The 23,253-nt window shown below is 38.2% G+C and overlaps 2 protein-coding genes and 1 pseudogene across 3 annotated transcripts in view; 1 reads left to right on the top strand and 2 right to left on the bottom strand.

Moving 5' to 3' along the window:
- Positions 1 to 1,668: 1,668 nt before the first annotated feature.
- On the top strand, positions 1,669 to 6,272 carry Il2 (interleukin 2). Its single transcript, XM_055626171.1, has 4 exons — positions 1,669 to 1,815; positions 1,904 to 1,963; positions 4,285 to 4,431; positions 6,159 to 6,272. The coding sequence occupies exons 1-4, from the start codon at positions 1,669 to 1,671 to the stop codon at positions 6,270 to 6,272; spliced, it is 468 nt and encodes a 155-aa protein (XP_055482146.1).
- Positions 6,273 to 9,260: 2,988 nt separating this feature from the next.
- Positions 9,261 to 11,355, bottom strand: LOC129690521 (NADH-ubiquinone oxidoreductase chain 5-like; annotated as a pseudogene).
- Positions 11,356 to 12,887: 1,532 nt separating this feature from the next.
- Adad1 (adenosine deaminase domain containing 1) overlaps positions 12,888 to 23,253 on the bottom strand; it is a 32,975-nt gene continuing 22,609 nt past the window's right edge. For both annotated transcript variants that reach the window (XM_055626138.1, XM_055626137.1), the window contains exons 10-11: positions 18,283 to 18,415; positions 12,888 to 13,001 (exon numbers count right to left, since the gene is read on the bottom strand). In XM_055626138.1, coding sequence (XP_055482113.1) covers positions 12,888 to 13,001; positions 18,283 to 18,415 — 247 coding nt within the window. The remainder of the gene's footprint in view (positions 13,002 to 18,282; positions 18,416 to 23,253) is intronic.

Here is a 23,253-nt window from a genome sequence, read left to right as displayed (position 1 = left end):
GAGAGTAGATTTCAGAGTCAGAACATTCTTGTTTCAAATCTTCACCCTACCCTTTACTGGCAATAAGGGCTGAGCAACCTCAAAGACTTTTCTTTTTTTAGAAATAAATTGTATCTGTTATTATTTCCTATGTGTATTCATGGTGTGTGTGTGGGATCATGTATCTAAAGTGTGCATGTAGCAGTCAGAAGATAACTTTGCAGAGTCAGCTCTCTCCTTCCACTTTTATGTGAATTCAGGGATCAGGAAGCAATGTTTGCCCAGTAAGCACCTTGTATGTCTGAGCCATCTCATCAGCCTTGATCCTCAGTTTTCTAATCTACAAAACGGGATCATGTCACGGGTGTGCGGTAAGGCTTAAGTTAATCTGTGTACTTATTTTTTGTCCCTTTCTATGTACCCCAGGGTGGTTTAGATGCTAGATTAATGTCTACATAAAGACTAGACAAGTACGAGGCATTAAAAATGGAGATGTTACAGGCAACCTCTTTGAGAAAGATGATCTCTCTACCAGCTGAACTGGAAGTGTGTTACTATTCCCTCACTCAGCCAGTGTACTGCACGGAGGAATCCAATGAATGCTATTCAGTCTAGCCACTGAGAACTTGTGGTAATATTCCCTAGCTATTACTCTCAGAGTGCCCCAGGTACTTTTTAGGATAAATCCAAATCTATTAAAGAAGAAAAAACAAGGTTGGCTAGATGGCTAAGTGGTAGAGCATTTGCACACAGACCAGATGACTTGAGTTCAGATTCCTGGGTCACACATGGTGACAGGAGAGAACTTACTAGCAACAGTTAGTCTCTGACCTTCACAGGTGCACTGTGACACACACACACACACACACACACACACACACACACACACACGAAAAATTTCAAAGAATGAAAGTGCAACTAGAAACATAAAAATAGCACTAACATCCTTAGATGCTAACCTTCCTGAGAATGTGACATCATACTCTTTCTAAAAAGCTTAATAAACAGTAAGAGATTTGGACACAAAACGTGTTAAATTTAAAACAAAATAAAATAGAATCTCAAACTCTACAAGCATTTGAAGTGTCCTCATCTTACTATTTCTCTGGCTAACTGTAGGAAGCCACCTATCACCTTGTGTGCAATTAGCTCACCGTGTAGATAAGAAGGTAAAACCATCCTGAGACAGGAAACCAATATTCTTCCTGTCTAATCAACAAATCTAAAAGATTTATCCTTTTCATCTCTCTCCTCTTGCGCTTGTCCACCACAGCAGGCTGCTTACAGGCTCAGAATGATTTTGAAAAAAGAGTATTTTCATAAGTTACTTTTGTATCTCCACCCCCTTAAAGAAAGGAGGAAAATTTGTTTCATACAGAAGGCGTTCATTGTATGAATTAAAACTGCCACCTAAGTGTGGGCTAACTCAACCAAGAGGGATTTTACCTACATCCATTCAGTCAGTTTATGGGGGTTTAAAGAAATTCCAGAGAGTCATCAGAAGAGGAAAAACAAAGGTAATGCTTTCTGCCACACAGGTAGAGTCTTTGAAAATATGTGTAATATGTAAAACATTCTGACACCCCCGTATTATTTTCCAGCATTAACAGTATAAATTGCCTCCCGTGCTGGAGAGCTGCCTATCACCCTTAGTAATCACTACTCACAGTGACCTCAAGCCCTGCAGGCATGTACAGCATGCAGCTCGCAGCCTGTGTCGCACTGACGCTAGTACTCCTTGTCAACAGTGCACCCACTTCAAGCCCTACCAAAGAGGCACAGCCGTACCTGGAGCAGTTGCTGCTGGACTTACAGCAGCTTCTGAGAGGGATCAAGGTAAGTGTGCGTCCTTCCCATCTATAAGGATTACCTGTGGTTTTCTTGCCAAAGCCTGTGTTTTAATAATTGTGTTCTGCTTTCTCAGAATTACAAGAATCCGAAACTGCCCATGCTGCTCACGTTTAAATTTTACATGCCGAGGAAGGTGAGTTTCTATGTTCAACCGGTGCTTTAATGAAGTGTGTGTACACTGATCAGATGAATAGTACCTCATCTGAAGAAAAAAGTTACTTCAATATCTCTGTGTAAAAAAAAATCCTATTTGATAATAGCACTTCTTTTAAATGATTTTGTCTAAATTTTTCATATGTATTTGAGGGTTGGAAAAGAGGGAATGAGGAGAAAACATGATAATTGCATTTTGATGCTGGGGTAATTTAAAGACTGTCAATTTCTCTTTTATGCTTACAGACATATTTGAATGAGATGCATTATTTCAGCTTGTAAAATGTCATAATGGACTTCAGATGGGCTCATTTTATAAGTGCTTTGCTGTTTTAAGAAAGATTCCTATAACTCCAGTTTTGAGGGACAGTATAAGCAGTGTTTACAGATTCTAGGGAAGATGATGAGGTGAAGTTCCAGTCCTGTGAGGTTCTAGCTCTTATGGTCTTGGGAAGCTGCCTGTGTTTATTCACCTACTTACATAAACAATAATTGCTCTGCTTATAGGCCTCAGAGCGGTATCTAGCCAACATCACATTAACATGTTTTTAGTGCTAGTGTAGAAAAATTCTGAGACATAGAAAACAATTTTGGATTTACACAGTATTTTTTTTTTTAACCAGTAGAACTAGAGAGCTGTAATATTACTATATGACTATCTCCCAATATGGAAAGTTTTGTTTGGGTTTGGATACAGACTGTTGTATGATAAGCAAAAGCTTACCCAAGTTCCTAGAACTGCAGCAAGGGTAGAAATTTGCTCCAGTCCTGACAGTCGAAAGAGGATGAATAACTTTGGTGCTAGAAAGGGCTTGTCCAAGGATAAATCCAAGCCTGGAGCAGATTGAGATCTAAGGGGCCAAGGAGGTACTGTTGGCCACTTCCATTAGTCAGGGGATTCTGCTTCTAGCTGTTCTACTGAAGATGAAAAGAGGTCCCCTAGTGCTCTTCCAGCTTAATTAGAATCGCATAACTTTCAACTCCAACAATAAAAAACTAGATAGTTCTGTGAGGGCAAAAGCTCCACACTGAACATGCAGAAGTCCTCATAACAAGTGAGAAGGGCGACAGGTAATCTGGAAATATGTGTTGTCTGGCCAGGCCTTTTTTCCTGTATGCATTGTTAGACAACAAAGATCATGTTAATTTAGAGAGTGGTGGAATTCCTAGAAATCTGTTTTTAAATAACTATTGGAAACAAGGGTAATGTTATATATTCTGTCAACTTTTCATTTAACCTCCATTCAGTATGTATGTAAGATTTGAAAAATAGAAGCATGTAATTCAAAGGGTGAAGTTAATAATGAGTGACGCAGGTTTTGAGATTTAGTAAAATAGAGATAAGCCAGTTCACTGCCTGCTTCTTCTAAAAGGATCTGCAGACTTAAAAGTGGCTGACTTTTGTGGAAATCATAGTGTGCTATAGAACTAGATAATATCCTTTCCCTTTGTATATGTGTATAAATATGATGTGTATGTATTTATATGTTCTTTCAGAAATGTATCAGAAAAAGTCTCCAAATGTTCTGTCCAAATATTGTGACTTTGTATTACATTGGGACAAATAGATTTTCAATTAACTAATTAATTAATAAGTGTATTGTGTGGAGGTGCATGTGTACTCCAGTGTACCTGTAGAGGTCAGAGGACAAATGTGAGAGTTGGGTCACTCCTTCCACAATATGGATTACTACAATTGAACTCAGTTCATGAAGTTTGGTAGTGTCTTTACCTGTAGAACCATCTTTCTAGTCTTGACAAATTGGTTTTTAAAAATTTATCTTTAGTACTTGCAGAGAAGTAAAAATTTAAGAAATATTAAATGTGTCTTCCTATATATCTTGACACTCATGATTCAGGCCCATCATAACCTAATCTATAAGATTTGGGTTTGTGACAGCTGGCATCCAAGGACTTCTGTCCCTTATCATTCTGTGATACACAGCCCTGGGATTATTAGATATTGGAGTGTTGAATGTGAACCTTGAAGATTTTTTTGCAGATTGGAAAAATGGACTATAACTGTGACAGACATCATGACAGGAAACAGACTTTTACAAAGACTAATGAAGCTAGAAATAAGGACTCAATAGAGTACCCTAACAGTCAGTGTGAACTATACAGTTTTGAGCTCTTGCTCTTCTAGATTTACGGTATCAACTACTTCAGTCCCTCTTTACACTGAAAACAGGAAGTGAGTAAAAGCTCTGTGCTGTCCACTCTGGATTAAATAAACTGCAGATTAACTTCTGGTTCTTTAGCAAATGGTGAATTGAGCTGATAGGCTTCTTAATTCTCTAGGCCACAGAACTGAAGCATCTTCAGTGCTTGGAAGAAGAACTTGGACCTCTGCATGATGTGCTAAATTTGGTTCAAAGTAAAAACCTTTACTTGGAAGATGCTGGGAATTTCATCAGCAATATCAGAGTAACTGTTATGAAACTAAAGGTAAGATGTTGCTTTACTTGCTAAGCTTGAAGTGAAGTAGAATATTCCATTTTAAGGTTGCATGACATTTCTGGTCTTTGTCAGGTTCCATGCATTTAATCAAATTTTAAAGCATGAATCCTTTCATCTCAGGATGGTGCTTGAGTTCCCACCCACCATCACCTGCAAGGGAATTCCAGGAGCATGAATAGTCTGCTTCCTCTCACACTAACACTGAACTGGAAGTGAGGGAAAGTACTGAGTAGAAGTCCACAAGAATCAGGCAGCCTTCAGATATTTATCAGACCAGGACCAACAATCTGAAAGGCTTTTCCAGAGAAGTTGTGCTGGCATTGGTGGAAAACCATAAGAGATTTGTCTCCAAAAACAGCAGCCATTAAAATGGACAGAGGAGGATGGGAAGAGTCCACTTCAGGGCTTTATTCTTTTGTTTTTCAAGACAGGATTTCTCTATGTAGTCTTGACTGTCCTGGAACTGCTTTGTAGACCAGTTGGACTCAAACTAACAGAGATCTGCCTGCATCTGCCTTCCTGAGTGCTGGGATTAAAGGTGTGCGCTAGGGATTTTAAGTGCACAAGAATCATGGACTCTGGTGAGACAAAGAAGAATCATAGCTCTCTTTTGTCAGTCCATCTGCCAAACAAAATTCCCAAGTTGACAGGTATCCTGAGGAAGAAGCATCATTTTGGTTTCTGCAGTAGCAGCAAGCCTTCAAAAGGTTGTGAGGCTAGTCCTTTCCAAACAAGTCACATTTGCAGTGCATTACTCCTATTTGAGGTTCTTAAAACAGGCTGAGACCCATGTCATCTAGATGTTGAAGGGCTTGGGTCCTTATCTGTGCAAAGAAGTATGCTCTAAAATCTCTGGCCAACACCAGAAAGTTCACCCCAAATGAATGGTATAAAGTTTAGAGGTATGTGAAAACTAGGAAAGCATGTTTCCAGAGCTACATACTTCCAAAAATTAAAAATCCAAGATATTAGAACATTCAAGTAGCTATGTAAAGACGGTATATAAGACCACAGCAGTTTACTTGAAAAGGAACATTTATTTAAAGGAAATACCCTGCTTCATTTGACTTACAAGGAATTAGTCAGATTTGGAAAAGGCACCCCATAAATTTGTCAAAACATTTCCTTCTTAGCTTGTCACCTAGAAACAGAATTGAAATATCTCCTTCAGCAAAAGAGGTTAGCATTAAAGCCAATCCAAAGAACAAATTTGTGATATTTATACCTGTATGTACTGGATGAAATCATCTGCACTGATACCAGAGTAGGTGTACCTATTTATGATGTTCTTCTCCAAATCTTCCCCAATAGATGCTTGTCCTAGCCTACACTGGGTTGCTCCTAGTCTGACTTGGGGAAATAAGAGAAAAGTAAAACCTTAAGGTTTAGATAGGAACATATAACCAGTATTATTTCATTATCCCTAAAACCTAAACTGACGCATACTAAACTGTGCACACTTACCAGAGGAAAAGAGGTCAAACAACTGCATTCTAGAGAAGTTTTCAATTTTTCATTCAGATGTTCCTTTGTGCTCAACTCTAGAAAACTTTATTTTAGGCATCATAATAAAACATAACCAATAATTTTGAGCATTCAAGAAATGTGAATGGTTAATATACTTAAAGATTGTTAAAATAAATGCCTATAGAACTTCAGTGAAGAATACTGTATGTAAAGTTTACCTTAGCCTAAAACTCTATGTTCCTTTTCAGGGCTCAGAAAACACACTCAAGTGCGAATTTGATGATGAAACAGTGACTGTGGTGGAATTCCTGAGCAGATGGATAACCTTCTGTCAAAGTGCCATCTCAACAATGACTCAATAACCACGTGCCTCCTGCTTACAACACACAAGGCTTTCTATTTATTTAAATATTTAACATTATATTTATTTTTGGATGTATTGTTTACTATCTTTTGTTACTACTAGTATTCAGACGATAAATATGGATCTCTAGAGATTCTTTTTTGTAAGCCCCAAGGGCTCTAAAATGTTTTAAATTATTTATCTGAAATTATTTATTATATTGACTTGTTAAATATCATGTCTATATAGATTCATTAATAAAAATATTCAGAACTATAAATAAGCTCAGATGTCTGTCACTTTTAAGATAGCATAGACTAAGCACTAAAATGTTTCTTAGTTAATTCATGAGAACTCTATGATGGTAAGTATGTTTAGAAGAATAACTTTTCTCCTGGAGAAGTATGTAAAATAAGACAAGGACTTCTCAAAAGTATTGATTAGATCTTTAGTTCTGATATAGAAAAGCTTATCAGGCTATAGTATTTTCCCTTCCTTTAAACAGGCTTCTCTTTGTCATAACCTGCTTTGTGTTGTAACAAAACTCCTGCGTCTTGATATTTTATACAGAGAAATTTAGTTCACAGTTTTGGATGTTCAAAACTGTGAGGGTCTCATGGCAAGGTGGCACCACAATAGTGGGTGTACATGCAAGTGATGGGGTGTGTGTGTGAGAGAGAGAGAGATAACAACCCATTCTTGCAGTAAATAGTCCAGTCCCGCACAATCTGACCCATTTTCCTAAAGCAGCATTTATTTACATATGAAATCATCTTTGGGCCAGGTAATATAACTACCTTTCACCAATACTACCATTTCCTACCTCTTTCACACCAGTTTTTCATCTCATGAACCTTTGGGGGACAAATCATAGCACATCTCAGATAATGTGCCCTCTTTGCAATTAAAAGCCTCAGCTGGTTAAGTCAAAAGTCCTCTTCTTTTCCTTGTGTGCTGACAACGGAGAGTATTGGTGGGAGGTCTAAGGTGCAGAGAAAGACCCCCTGCCTTTGACTGTGTCTCTTAGCCAAACAACCCACCTTCGCTCGAGGTGGGTTTATGGGTATATTTTCTTTCTGGGTTTTTAAAAAAATTTTGTAATTTTTTATATATTAATTACAGTTTTTATTCATTTTGTATTCCAGCTGTAGCTCCTTCATTCCTCTCCATCCCACCGTCTGCCCCTCCTATCCTTTCACATATTCTTTCAAGCTGAGGGTACTGTTTTAGTTGTTGCCAGCTCTAGGGTACCTGTGCTATACTCCACGGACTCCTTGTATCTTGACCAAAACTTAATAAATTGTCCCTTTATCCCTTCCTTCTTGGAAATGCCACTGTTTTCTGCTAGGAGTCAAATGTAGTAACTGTATCAGAAATAACACCAGGAAATACACCCTGGAATAGGGCTCTGGAACTGCACTGATCATATATGGAATGAACACAGCAACAGCATCACATGGCATGTCCTGATTTCATGGTATGCAATATATAACTACTCACATGTCTGCTCTTTACTTAAAATACATTAAATAGAAGGGTAGATGCTTGAGTAGGAAATAGCATGTACCACACAAATCTTAGTCCTGAACAGCTACAACGAAGCTGAACATAGACTACAGGTAGCCAGAGCAGACCTTAAAGCAAGAAGAGCAAAGAGAAATGCACAATTGTATGATGATCAGCAAGTTCATTCAACAAAAACACACCATGGTTCTAAGTTTGATCTATCTAATCGGAGCACAGCTTGCAAGTACACAGACAAAGGCTTCTGCATCCAGGCTTGATAGAACATGGTACTAGAGCAGCCCTCTTATGACTACCCATGAAAATGGGACTCTGAACCACAGGCAGGACATGTGACACAAGAAATGACACAGCTGAGCCACCCCCACAACACACACAAAAGCAATGCAGTTTTGCTGACTTAAAGAAACAGAGGTTAGAGTTGAGATTTACTAAAGCAACCTGGTAGGAATGTGTAAACCACAATAACAAAAAGAAGGCAACTATAAAAGGTGGCTACAGAATATTAATAAAATCTGATTTTTATTTTCTGGGCAACAAACATTTGTAGGTATTAGAATTTACAACTCTAAATGAATAACAGTCAGGGAAAGGAGGTGCACTAGAACACAATAACCTCAAAAACTAATGATACTCAAAGAAGACTGGAAAACATCCAGGTTCAATAGATCAGAATGAAGAAACCCTTAGCCACCCTGGGGATGTGCTATAACCAAGAAGAGTATGCCTTAGAAGTAAGAGCAATCTAGCCCTAACAACCTGGAGTGGGCACAGTCTAATCTCTGAGTAGAGACTACTCCAGCAGCCAGCAAGATAGCTCAGCAGGAAAGGCAACTGCTACCAAGCCTAATGACCTGGTGAAAGGAGAGAACAGACTCATGCAGGCTGTCCTATCATGTGCACACATGGGTATCATGTGTAGCGAGACAGTGTCATTATGTAGCTTACCCCGGCTTTATACTCATGTCTCTCCTGCTTCTTGCTCTTGAGTGCTGGGTTACAAGTATGTACCACCACGCTGGTTTCAGCAACATTTTTTTTGCACAGTGGTATAACATGGGTTTAAACAAGAGTGGCGAATAGGAGAAAGACAGGAAAGGATCAAAAGGAATATGTTAAATTGTTACTCACAGATGTATAAAGGAAAGATCTGGCATGAATAATACTAGGATTAGTGGATGAGCTTAATAGATTATTAGTGATATGGTTAATATACATATGGGCTCAATTTTATTTTGTCAGTATCTCAGAGAATGTATTTAAAACAATACTATTTAACATAGAACTGAAAACATTAGCCATTTGGGAAGAATTGTAATAAATATATTCCTGTTAAAATATTTAGACATCCAGAGCTAAATAGAAGGTTATAAATAAATAAATCTGTAATTCTAAAGATTAATTATAAGATTTGATATCTTAAGATGTTAATTCTAAATCTATAAAATTAATGAAATTACACTGTTTTCAGTCAATTTTATTTTTAAGTATATGACAAAGAAAACTGAGGGCTCAGGCATTGGTATTGGATGTTAGTGGCTTCCATGATTAGGTCTTTTGAGTAACACCCAATAAGGAAAGGTATTCCCATTAAAGCAAAGCTATCGATAATTAGACAAGATGACGTAAATAGATTAGATTATTTTCCGAATGTCTTGTTCATCATTAAAGATGTGAATAATCATATACAAATATATAGCACTGAAGAATTAACGCATATAAAAAAACACATAGCTTTGAAGAATGTGTGTGTACAGATGTGAAGGAAAGCTACATAGGGTTGATTTACACCTACAGTTACTATTATAAGGCCTAGTTGGCTGGCTGTACAAAATGCTGCAATTTTAAATACCTTTTTAGTAACTGCATAGAGGGCTGTGAATGGTGTGGTTAATGAACCAAGACATAAGTGTTACAATAGTACAATTATTTGCAGTAGGTAAAATCAGATTAAAAAGATTCCTGCATCAACTATAGCACTTGAGTGAACGGAGTGCTGGGACTGGGGCAGGGCCCTCTATGGCTGAAGGGAGTCAGGGGTGGTGGTCAAATTGTGCTGATTTTCCTGGGGCTGCAATTAGCAGGCCTAGAAGACCATTCCCTCCCCATTCTGTTGACTCATTGCCATAAACCAATTGCCTTCTCTTTATTCCTTATAGGGTTTCTCCTAGGACAACATCTACACAGACTCTGCTTCCCTAAACCAAACTCCTATGTGTAGAAATAGTACCTGGACACATTCAATGACTAGGTTCTGGATAAAAAGTTCTCTGCGGGCTGATAGATGGCTCAGCAGTTATAAGTATAGATGGGTCTTACAGAAGAGAGGAAATTGATCCCCAGAACCCACATCAAGCAGCTAGCTCACAATCACTTGTAACTCCAGCTCCAGGGAGTCTGACACTCTCTTCTAGACTCTATGGGTTCCTGCACTCTCTGTGCACATGGCCCTGCCCTAACAATGAAAATAAAATGTTTAACTTAAAAAATAGTTCTGTCTGTAAAACAACCGGGTTATAATTGTCTTATTTCCCCCTCAAAACTGCAAATTTGAAAAGATCCTATTTTGCTGATTGCCATTGCAGGACAGAATTAGGATCCTTGACTAGGCAGATTTCAGAGACTAATCATCTGCTTTCCCAGATGTTATAAATGTGAGGGGCCAAGAGAAGGTGATGCATTTTGAGTTTCAAAGGCAATTTAACTACTAAGCAGAAAACTTTTTAAAAAAAAGTTAAAATGTTTCATGAAAGAAAGCAGCTTATATGAAAAAGATTAAAAAATATTTACAAATAAAGCTGCTATGAACAAGGCTGAGCAAGTGTCCTTACAGTATGATGGAGCGTCTTTTGTGTGTATGCCCAGGGCTAGTATAGCTGTGTCTTGAGGTATATCTATTCCCAATTTTCTGAGAAACCTCCAGATTGATTTCCATAAAAGTTGTACAAGTTCACATTCCCACCAGCAATGGAGGAGTGTTCCCCTTTCTCCACATCCTCTCCAGCATGTGCTGTCACTTCAGTTTTTGTTTCTTAGCCATTCTGACAGGTATAAGAGTCATTTTTGTTTGCATTTCCCTGATTACTAACATTTCTTTAAGTGCTTCTCTGCCATTTAAAGATGGCTCTATTGAGAATTCTCTGTTTAGCTTTGTACCCCATTTTTAAATTAGGCTATTTGGTTTGTTGGTGTTTAACTTCTTTTTATACCTCCTTAGTCAGGTGGGACTCCCAGTGGAGGGAGGGGAACACCAGCCCACCCGTAAAACCTTCGACCTAAAATTTGCCTTTCCTACAAGAAGTGTAGGGGTAAAGTTGGGGCAGAAATTGAGGGAATGGCAAACCAATGCTGACCCAAAGTGAGACCTACCCCATGGGAAAGAACCAACCCCTGTCACTATTAATGATATTCTGCTATGCTTACAGACAGGAGCCTAGCATAACTGTCTTCTGAGAGGCTTCATCTAGCAGCTTATGGAAACAGATACAGAGACCCATAGCCAAAGAATAGGCCAAGTTCAGAGAGGAGTAGGAGGAACAGAAGGACGCGGAGGGGTCAAAGTCATCACAAGAAGACATACAGAATCAACTAACCTGGGCCCATGGGGGCTCACAGAGGCTGAACCACCAACCAAAGAGCATGCATGGGCTGGCCCTAGACCTCCTACACATATGTAGCAGTTGTGCAGCTTGATCATCATGAGGGTCCCCTAACAATGGGAGCAGGGGCTGTCTCTGACTCTGTTGCTTGCCACTGGATCCCTTTCCCCTAGCTGGACTGCCTTGCCAGGCCCCAGTGAGAGAGGATGCACTTAGTCCTGCTGCAACTTAAAGTGCCAGGGTGGGTTGGTACCCCTTCAGGGCCTTCCCTTTTCTGAGAAGGAAAGTGAGGAATAGGAGGAGGGGAGTGTGAGAGTTGGACTGGGAGGAGAGGAGTGAGGGGGGCTCGGATCAGGCTGTAAAGTGATTAAACAAATAAATAAATTGAGAAAAAAGTGGCTACAATTTCAAAAATAAAAAATAAATATTTATAAGAAAACGTCAACTAGAAAAATAAGCAAAAAATCAATAACTATCATAAAACTGTCTAAGATGTAATTTGCTAATATATTTACATTGATCTATAAGAAACTACCCATAGTTTAATCATTTGTATCCTATAAAAATGCAGTTCCCCATGACTCAACCTAGTAAGTAGAGTCTAAAGCATCCAAAGACATCAGTGTCTTTACAGATTGGTTTCAGCACACATTTAGAGTAGAACAATGTCATCAGAGACAAGAGCTTGTGTAGGGTGAGTAGGACAAGGGGCAAATTTGAGAACCAATAATGCTTGATAAAGCCCTGATGGAAAAATAAAGAAAAATACTAAGTGATTAAGCTGTCTCTTTTATCTAACTACTGTATAAACAAAGATGTATTTCTCTCAACAATACTTTATTTCCCTAATTTATCTACTAATCTAATTATAAAAAAGTAAATTACATATGTTATAAGTCCTAAAGGCTGCTTAAAATGGGAACTCTTTTTAAAGAATATCATTAATCATAATGATTTACCAGACTCTTTCCTTTCGTGATTAAGTCAGTATTTGTATGTGGAGTTTATTCATGAACTCCTGAATCACCAAGCAGGGTGAGTGGTATAAATCATACACTCAGATGCCTGCTAAACTTGTCAGTTAGTATTATTTTTATTCTTGTCTTTCACTTTTAATTATAAAAACCTATAATGGTATACCAGATACAGCGTTGGATATTACATGTGAATAGAGAAATTTAAAGTAAAGAGAAAGGAATATGAATTCTCTTTTATAGCCATTAAAAGGTTAATGGCTGCTTAAACTTTGTAAGGGTTGCAATAGCTTTATGTCTATAAAAATAATGGAAAATGTCTACATGTTTAGTCAGGTAATTCTTTTTATAAAAGGCAAAGGAGCATAATGTTTCAATGCAAGGTGACACGAGTATTTACACATTTTTAGCAATACCTGGACATTGTTGTTGCAAAACTTCCACTGTGAAGGCTAAAGTCCCTATATTTTAAAACATTTTTCCCAGTCAAACACACCAAAAATAAAAGATTTTTAATATGACAACATGTTGTCTAATTCACATACTAAATTGCTCTATACAGGGAGACTTCACAATCCAGGAGCCATAACCGTGCTGCTGCAAGTAGGCCTTCAATAGTGCTTTAGCTTCTTGATAGGGTCCAGACATGCACTAGAGAGAGGAAAAGCTGAATTGTATCAACTCGGCTTACAAAGTAATAACCCCATACTGCTTAACTCTACATTTTAAAAAATGTAATGAAAAAACTCTGAATTTCTGTGCTAACTTAAAGCAATTCTTTCCCAACATGCCTAAACAGGCAATTTTGCTTGTTACTTAATGTTTTAATTGAGGGTAAATAAATTCACGACAGAAAAACTTAAACACCGAAACTAAACTACCATTGCTATTTTCATGTGTTCTCATTTTGTATAAATGAACATGTATATTCCTTTAAAAGGCTTCCTTTACTGAAGTCTGATTTAGTACAAAACTTACCCACTGCAATTTGGTCTTTGTTCAAGTTATTGGGATGTGCAAGTGTCACCAAAATCCAGTGGTAATGCAACTTCACCACCTCTAAACCTTCCACTGCGCCCACCTGCAGTCAGTCTGTACCCCCACCTTTGACCCTAGCCCCAGGCAACTACATTTTTTTTCTCTCTAGATTTCTTTTCCTAGAAGTTTCATATAAGTTGATCACTACAGTAAACATTCTGCTACGTTAGGCTAGCACAATATTTTCCAATTCATGCTATTTCATGTCAGGATTGGTTCTTGTTGTCGATTAACACCATTGTATGAGTCTATCACAGCTTATGATCTTGCAATGTTTCCAGTTTTTAATATTAGGAAAATGGAGTTATAAACATTCGTGTAAGTTTTGTTTCTCATAAATAACAATGGCACTGCTGAATCACATGGCAAATATGTTTTACCTGGGGCAGGGCGGGGCAGGGGCAAATTTGTTTTCCAGTGGCTGTACCATTTTTTTGGTTTCACAGTAATGTGTCAGGCTTCATTTATACAAATCATCGGTAGCACTTGGTGAGGTCCATCTTCTGGACTACAGTTGTTCATGAGGTTTAGGGAAAGAGCCTGACTCCATCAAAGTGCAAGGTGAAACAGTTAAGTGCTGATGAAGAAGCTGAAGCAAATTCCTCAGCTCAGAGAACTAGCCAATGTGACTGTATTACACACTGTTCAGTATAGAGAAATCAGCTCTACCTTGAAGAAGATATCATCTATGACTTAAAGGTAAGTCCATGCCTGGCTTAAAGTTTCAAAGAATAACTTGATTGTTGTTAATCAGACACTTGCTAAAAATGAAAGCCAATATTAATTTACTACCCAGAAATTCTTATAGCCATCAAAAGAATCATATTAAATTTATTTTTGTGATTTAGGAATAAAACAATGCAGTCTGGATGGAAGCACATCTGCTTACAGTATGGTTTACTGAAGATGTATATATCTTTATTATTTTGAGACAAAGTCTTTCTATGTAGCTCAGGCTTGTCTCAAATTCACGACCTTCCTTCCTCAACCTCTTATGTACTTAAGATGGGTTCTATTCTGGTAGAGGCTGTGAACGTTGTTGAAATAACAACAAAGAACTTAGAATACAACTTAAATTTACTTGATGAACAGTGGCAAGGTTTGAAAGAAGCTCTACTTGGCTTAAAATGCTATAAAAACATCCTCCACAGAAATCGTGCAAGAAAAAAAAATGATTACTGTAATAAACCTCACTGCTGTCTTGAGAAACTGTAGCCTTTCCAGCACATGGGGAGAAAGCATGATTGCTGACAGTTAGGCTAGCCTGAGCTATATACTGAGAGGCTCTGTTTCTAAACAGCAGCCATCTATATGAACTATCAGTGGAGAAAAGGAGGAGCACAGGTAGACAAGAGGGGAGAAAGAGCATGACTGGGAGGAGACAAGGAACAGGGCCACAGCTGGCATACAAATTGAATAAATTGTAATAAATGATAATAATCAAGGAGAGCAACAGAACCAGAAAATTTGAACACAGGGGTATTTCCAGAGACTACTATTCCAACCAAGTACCACGCATGGAGATAACCTAGAACCCCTGCACAGATGTAGCCCATGGCAGTTCAGTGTCCAAGTGGGTTCCATAGTAATGGGAAGAGGGACTGCCTCTGACATAAACTCAGTGACCTGCTCTTTGTTCACCTCCCCCTGAGGGGGGAGCAGCCTTACCAGGCCACAGATGACAATGCAGCTACTCCTGATGTGTTCTGATAGACTAAGATCAGAAGGAAGGAGAGGAGGACCTCCCATATCAGTGGACTTGGGGAAGGGCATGCATGAAGAAGGGGGAGGGAAGGTGGGATTAGGAGGGGAAGAGGGAGGGGCTTATGGGGGGATACAAAGTGAATAAAGTATAACTATTAAAGTCAAAAAATTTTTCTGCTTTTTTATTGAAATAATTTTTTATTTTTAATTAATTAATTTATTACAAATTTTCACATTATATCCCGGCTGCAGGCCCCTCCCACATCTCCTTCTAGTCCCACCCACCCTCCCTCTTCTCCCCCTATGCCCTTTCCCTAGTCGCCTGATAGGGGAGGACCTCTTCCCCTTCTAGGTGATCCTAGCCTAACAGGTCTTATCAAAGCTGGCTGCAAAATGATGTTGCCTACACACTTACTAGACTACAGTACTACACAAAGGTAACTGTTATACACATGGTCGTAAAACTGTGTGACTCCCTGTATTAAATGGTTTGGAACCAAACCTGCAATTTCCAAGGTGTGTCTACTTTAAATTGTGAAACAGGCAAGTTTTCCAACTTGTTCTTGCTCAGAATTGCTTTGATTTTCTTTAGCTTCTGGATTTTACTGTAAACTTCACAGTTGCACATTCCTACAGAATGTCAGTAGCAATACAGATTTCTACACTGAGGCAGTAGGCAATTTGGAGATATCTGCCATCCTAACAACACTGAGATTTCCAATTCATGGATTTGGTACATCTTCTCATTATTTACACCTTCTTTAATTTCTTTCAGCAGTATTTTATTACTTCTGGTACAAAAGTGTTAATAGCTCTTTTGTTAAATTTATTATTGTGTGTGTTCGTATATTTGCTGTTGTGTGAAATGGCTTTCTAAAATTGACTTTTGGAGTATTCATTCTCAGGATGTAGGTATATAATTTACTTTTCTATATTGTTTTTATACAGGGGCTGGAGAGATGGCTCAGAGTTAACAGTGCTTGCTGCTTTTTCAATGGACTCACTTTTGGTTCCCAGCACTCACATCAGGTGGCTCACAACCTCCTTTAACTCCAGCTCTAGAGGATCTGATGCCCTTTTCTGTTCTCCACAGGTATGCACATATACACAGAATTCATACATAAACACATACATAAAAACAAAAACAAGAGAGTCTTATCTGTGATAATTCTAAATTAACATATGATCTAGCTCTTTTGTTTTGTTTTGTTTTGCTTCTCTGTGTAGCCCTTGATGTCCTGGAACTCACAATGTAGGCCTGGCTAATCATGAACTCACAGATATACCTGCTTCTGCTTACTTAGTGCTGGGATTAAAGGTCTGCTTTGATCTAGCTTTTAAAGAAATTCCAAATGATAAATTTTAGCTACTATTTCAGGTATAGATTTATTATAGTTTTTACTTACCCTAATAAATGGCTAGAATGATGTAATGTTTACATTATATTAGTAACATATCATTTTCTGTTTGAGCTAACTAAGAAGCTGGACCTGGAATTAGAGCTGTCCAAGCATGTCTGTCTCAAAGGTCCCCTTCTCTGTGGCAGAGAAGGAAGAAAAACAACCCAACAGCTGAAGATTAAAATACTGTGCCCTTGCAAACAGCTTAAGGCAAATCATTTCCAATGGATGTTACTATTTGGTACCTAAAGCTGAAAAAAAAAAAAAAACCCTACAAATTGTTATCCTCTGTCCAATATCAAGTTTACTACCTCTGGCAGGAAATCTATGACTTCAGTGGTATTTTCATTCTAGTAAAACTATACTACCTGCCATTCAAACTAGAGAGAGATGAAGACGAGAATGAGAGCAGCTCCAGGAAAGAACATAATTTTCTTATTCTTAAATTTCTAGCATTTTTTCAAAAATATATAATTTTGTTATTTGAATTTTTTTACCTTTAATTAATTTCCAGAGTTATGAGAGGGTGTTTTTTACTATTTTGTTCAGTTTTTATAGTTTTTACAAAAAGACCTATAGCCTTTTTACATCATTGAAAATGGCAATGATCCAGAGAAGCTTATATTTAGTTGTATGTAGGTATGTGTACCAAGGCTTATAGCTGGTATAACTGTATGTGGGAATATGCACATAGATTTACAGTTGATATTACTGCAAAAGGGTATGTGTACACAGGCTCGTAGTTGATTTAACTGTGAGTATGCGTACATAGACTTGTGATTAGTGTAAGTGTATATATAGGCTTGTGTTTGGTATAATATGTGAATATGCACGTAGGCTTGTAATTGATATGGTTTTAAGTGGAACTATATATACAGGCCTGTAGTTGATGTAACTTTTTTTTGTTTTTTTAACACATGAGGATTTTTTTTATTACAAGGTATAGCTTGGGCTCACACTCTCACCACTGCAGGGGCTGAGAGCCTCATGCTCAGGGTGGGCAGGTGATTTGAAGATTCCAGTCCTTCCCAGGGTGCCCAAACCAGGAGAATTCCTGCCTGGCAAGTGTCTATTGGTTGAAACACAAAAGGGGATGTTACATTTTGAACTGATTGGCTATAGGAAGGTCCTCAAACCATTAACTGTCTTGGCTTCCCTTGTTTGGCTGTCCTAGGGAAGAGGGGCTATCTGGGCTGGTTTCCTAGCAACTGTATCTTTGTGGGTAGGAAAAGAATGCAGTAAAGCTGTTTCCTCCCTCCCCGCAGGCGGCTGGAATTCTTTATAGATAAAAAGTATAGTTTGATCATTACAGTGCTGGAAAAATTAAGAGACTTTCAGACAACACTGTATTGTTAAAATCAGAAAAATCCAAATACTAATGGCAACATGGTAGTGTGCATATGACATACCATACTAAATGAAAGTTTAATAAATAAAATTCGGTATGTGCTGTAATTTTAGGTCAGTGAGTCAGTGCTTGCCTTGAACAATCTATCCCTCCTGTCCCCAAAAATGTATTTAGAAAGAAAAAAAAAACTATATTATCTCCTAAATCATGTCCAAATTAGGGCCTGGAATTAAACTTGTCTTGAGGAATATATTATTGTAAGACTTAACATTCTATAGTTAATAATGCCATGCAGAAAAAAGTTTTATTGTTTGTTTCTCTGGATATAACGAAAAGGTGTTAAACAAAATAGGTACTGCAATGTGTTATATTCAAAACTATTTAATAACTTTTGCCGTCTCCATGCATTCACCACATTGCTGTACTTTTGTGATCACTTTACCTTAGCTGCGTGGTATGTCCGAGCTTCAAGTAAATCATCTGTTTTAGCTTCTTTGGCAAGCAGATTAAATCGACTTAACATTGCAGCCTTACAAAGCCGACTTGCCATTGACAAACCACTTTTAAACGGGGAACTAAAGTTGAAAGAAATGAAACATGCAGTGATCAGTTAGTAGTTTATTGGCAACTATAGGGATTAAGTAACAGTTCACAAATATTTGTGATCCTAGTTAGGCAGAAGAATGCATGCAGTGAAGTTTTTTGTTAGATAAGAAACATCCTCAGTACTTCACTGCTGTCAGAAGTTACTTCAACTTGTTACTGTACTACATCAAAAGTTAAAACAGAAAATTTATTTGAAGTAAAATCAATCTACAGTAATACAAATTAAAGCAGTGATTCTCCCATGATTAACTTAAAATGCAGTCTGGAAATACCTTCTGGAGTGATGGTAACCACTGAATTTTGATGATAGTAATAGGCGATATGAATGGATACATGTATCAAGTCTGAAATTATACTGTGAATTCTCAGCGACTTTAATTTAGAAAGCACGACTTCACAATCATCCACACATGTACGCCTGTGTGCATGCACATGCGTGCGCTAATTATTGTCTGTTCTATTAGAACTGCTTCTGCAGAGCACAAAGCTTTGTACAAAGTAACTTTTCCCTTGTTATAATTTATTAGTTGTTCTTGCAACAGATGATCAAAACTGTTAAAACCCCCCATCCTCTAGGTTTCCATGTAGCTTTTCAGAGCTACTCATTTCCTTGAATTTATGCTAGCCTTATGATTTGTTATGGCGAACAAAGAGAAAATATGCCCTATGTTCTCTTGAGACTCCTTCATGTTTAGGCAAGTGGTCTGGGATTAGACTACTAAAGGGCAAAGAACAGATATACCTTTGTGAGATCAACCAAAATGACTTAGTTGACTCACAGCTGACTCCAGATGCCTGATGGAGTTCTAACCAGATCCAGAAGAATCATTCAGCCAATCCAAACATTTATTGAGAAGTAACAATACACTGTTGTTTTAAACCACTGAATTTTGAGGTGGTTTATATGTAGCAAATGTTAGCATGCACTCATGTCTATGATGAAATCTAAAGATCTCTGTACATATATATTAGCAGGTTTTCTGTAAATTTCTTGGGCTTTTCAGCATAACAGGGAGAACAAAGAAGAAGAGAATGTGCCTAGTGTTTGTGAGGTGCTGGGTTCAGCCTTCAAAATCCTCCTAACAGTGGCAGTTTTACCTCCTTTGACCTGATATTTTGTTTCTCACTTTTCTCTAATCCAGCATATTGATGTTAAGCATCCTGACATCGCCAATCACGACAGTATTTTTGAGTCAATAAGGCTGTATTTTGTTCTGCAACAAACCATCTATTATTCTTTTTACTTTTACTCCATAGAAAACCTCTGTTATATGCTCTAGTAGAATAACGATATGACTAAATGGTGATAAGAAATTTATAGTTTGGTGTCACCTCTGTTACCACTCTCAAACTTGTGGAAAAACTTCAATTAGTACTGCTGTATACAACGTCTAACTACTTTAATATGCTGCTGATTTTTTGTTGTTGTTGTTGCAGTTTTGATTTGGAAGCTTTTTTTGTAAATTCTGTGTGTATACTGGGGAGGAAGTAATCTTTCAACATGTTTCAAGTACAACATGAACATTTCATTAAGGATTGGTGGATTCATGACAGGCATGGTGGATCACACCTGTAACCCTAACACTTAACAGGGATACAGGATCACACCTGTAACCCTAATACTTAACAGGCTGAGACAAGATAGCTGAAAAACTAGTCAGGTGTTCTGGTGCACATATTTACTCCCAGAACTTGGGAGGTAGAGGCAGGTGGATTCCTGAAATCTAGGCCAGCCTGGTCTGTAGAGCAAGTTCTAGGATAGCTAGGGCTACACAGAGAAACCCTGTCTTGAAAAACCAAAAAAACAAACCAAACCAAACAAACCTGAGACTAGCCTACATAGGGAGGCTCTGTCTTCACACACATACACACGGATGTCCTGAATTTTTTTTATCTATGTGTGTGTGAATGAATATGCAAATATGCATACATACATGTTATGTATTCTTGGAGTCCAGATAGGCAGTCAAATCCCCTGGAACTAGAGTTACAGGTAATTTTGATCCACCCCATGTGGGTGCTGGGTATCAAACTCCTGTCTTATGCAAGATCAGCAACTGCTCTCAACCATTAAGCCATCTTTGGCACTTAGATGTTTTCTTTCTTTTTTTTTGTTTAATCTTAGTTTTTTGTTGCTTTCTGTTTGCTTGTTTAAAAATCTTTAACTGAAATAAAATGACCTCCCTTTGCTTTCCTCCAGCCTATCCAATGTTGTCATCTCACGTTGACAGCCTCTTTTCCTCATCCTCCTCCTCCTCATGCGTGCGTGCACCTGTGCACACGTGCACCCTAACTATAGCTACCTGATATCTGACTGACAAAGAGGCAAACCACACACTGAAGAAAGAACAGCATCTTCAACAAATGGTGCTGGGGAAACTGGATGTCCACATGCAGAAGACTGAAATTAGACCTTTATTTATCACCCAGGACAAAAATTAGATCTAATTTACTGAGCAGATAGAAAAGTGCAAACTGAAAGAACTTTGCGATCTAACCCCAGGCAGAATGACTAAGATAAAAACAAAGGGCAAGTGCTAGGGAAGCTGTGGAGAAGGAGGAACACTTAAACTTACTAACTTTTGGATGGGAATGCAAATGGGTAGAGCTACTCTGGAAAACAGGAGGGAAAATCCTTAAAAACATCAACAAATTGAGAATTGTTTTTTCAAGGTCTGTAAAGAACTGTTTTGGTATTTGTCGGGAATTGCACTGAGTCTGTAGATTGCTTTTGGCAGAATGGCCATTTTCACTATGTTAATCCTACCAATCCATGAGCATGGGAAATCTTTCCATCTTCTGATATCTTCTTCTAATTCTTTCTTCAGAGACTTGAAGTTTTTTTCATACAGGTCTTTCACTTGCTTGGTTAGTCACACCAAGATACTTTATGTTATTTGTGACTATTGTGAAGGGTGTTGTTTCCCTAATTTCTTTCTCAGCCTTGTTGTCTTTTGTATACAGGAGGGCTACTGATTTTTTTTTTTTAGTTAATTTTGTATGCAGTCATTTTGCTGAAGGTATTTATCAGCTAAAGGAGTTCTCTGGTAGAATTTTTTGGGTCACTCATATATACTACCATATTATCTGCAAACAATGATACTTTGACTTCTTCCCTTCTGCTTTGTATTCCCTTAATTTTCTTTAGATGTCTAATTGCTGTAGAGAGGACTTCACCCCAACCAAGGAACATGCATGGAGAGGATCTAATAATACCCCTGCTCAGATGTAGCCCAAGCCCACAGACTCATTCTCCCAGTGGGTTCCCTAGTAAGGGGAACAGGGACTTTCTTTGGCATGAACTCAGTGACAGGCTCTCTGATCACTTCTCCCTGGGGGATGCAGCCTTGCCAGTTCACAGAGGAAGACATTGCAGCCACTCCTGATGAGACCTGATGGGCTAGGGTCAGACAGAAGGGGAGGAGGACCTCCCCTATCAGTGGTCTAGGGTGGCAGCATAGGGGAAGAAGAGGGAGGGAGGGATTGGGAGGAGACGAGAGGGGTGGCACAGCCAGGATACAAAGGGAATAAATTGTAATAAATAATACATTTTTAAAACTAAAACCATACAGGTAAACAACAACAAAAATTCTTACTTGACCCAGCTATACTATTCCTGGGCATATACCTAAAGAACTTGATAACCTACTCCACAAATATGAGATCAGCCATGTTCATGGGCTGCTCTATATTTATAATAGTCAGGAAATTGAAACAATCTAAACCTAAACACCCCTCAGTAGAAGAAGGGGTAATAAAAATGTGATACATACATAATTCAATAAAAAATTAAGACATTTTTGGGAGGCTTGGTATGGTGGCTTGTGCCTTTAAGCTCAGCAGTTTGTGGAGGCAGTCAGGGGATTGCTGAGCTCCAGTCTAGCCTGGGTTAGACAGGGAGACCCTGGCTTTAATATTTTTTTTCTTTTGATAGAGTCCTTTAGGGCTCAAAATACCTAAAAATCTAACAACAGGAACAGAAACAGCAACAACCACCACCACAACAAAAACCAAGTACCTTTTTGTTAAAAAGCTCAGGCTGGTCTAAACTCAGGACCCTCCCTGTTTTCTCCTCTCTGGTATCAGGATCAGCACCACTAGACTAGGCTTTTTTGCTTTACTGTGAGTCTTTTGGAACTAAAATTCCCATAGCTTAAGAGTTGGACACATCAACTGATTTATTTTCATTATTTGCAAATCCTTAGCCATAATAAAAAATTAAGCCAATTTCACATTAATATATCCCATTTTGTCACACCGTTATTATCTGAGTTTTAAAATATTTTCAAATTGTTTGATTTTGTAAAGTTGAATCTATACAATCCAAAGCCCAGGCAATGCATTAACTCTGCTAAGAGTAGTCTGTGGTATTCTTGGCTTTATCTGGAGTATTATGCTTGATGATATTCATGCCAAGAAATAGTAGTATTGGTCTTGATTAAATGTTGTTCCAAAAGGAAAACATAAAAAGCACAGAAACACACACACACACACACACACACACACACACACACATACACACACACTGGCTTGGCCTGCTCAGGGCTGCTTGTGTGTGCATGGGGACAGGGTCATATACTGCATCTAGATAACTTATCATGGCTATAGGCCTGAGGAAAAAACACTTCTCCTCCCTTGGGCACTGAGCTTTTAACATGACTCACTGCTCATTTAAAAAGTACATACATAAGTACTAGAAGGTTTTATTTTTATTCAATAATAAACTGCAGGAATATTACAAAGAAATATCTGGAAGTCATAGAACAGTATGGTTGGAAACAATGTCTTTGGAAATGTCTAGATTAGA

The sequence above is a fragment of the Psammomys obesus genome, unplaced genomic scaffold (assembly GCF_907164565.1).
Source record: "Psammomys obesus unplaced genomic scaffold, mPsaObe1.curated_primary_1811, whole genome shotgun sequence".
In the NCBI taxonomy this organism is placed as follows: domain Eukaryota; kingdom Metazoa; phylum Chordata; class Mammalia; order Rodentia; family Muridae; genus Psammomys; species Psammomys obesus.
The sequence above is the reverse complement of the archived record's forward strand: the minus strand, read 5'-3'. Positions and strand labels throughout refer to the sequence as shown.

Bases quoted from the DNA above. Each gene is read 5' to 3' on its own strand.
- Il2 (XM_055626171.1), top strand. From the start codon at position 1,669: ATGTACAGCATGCAGCTCGCAGCCTGTGTCGCACTGACGCTAGTACTC. The intron at 1,816-1,903 runs GTAAGTGTGCGT...CTGCTTTCTCAG, and splicing joins AGCTTCTGAGAGGGATCAAG to AATTACAAGAATCCGAAACT. The intron at 4,432-6,158 runs GTAAGATGTTGC...GTTCCTTTTCAG, and splicing joins TAACTGTTATGAAACTAAAG to GGCTCAGAAAACACACTCAA.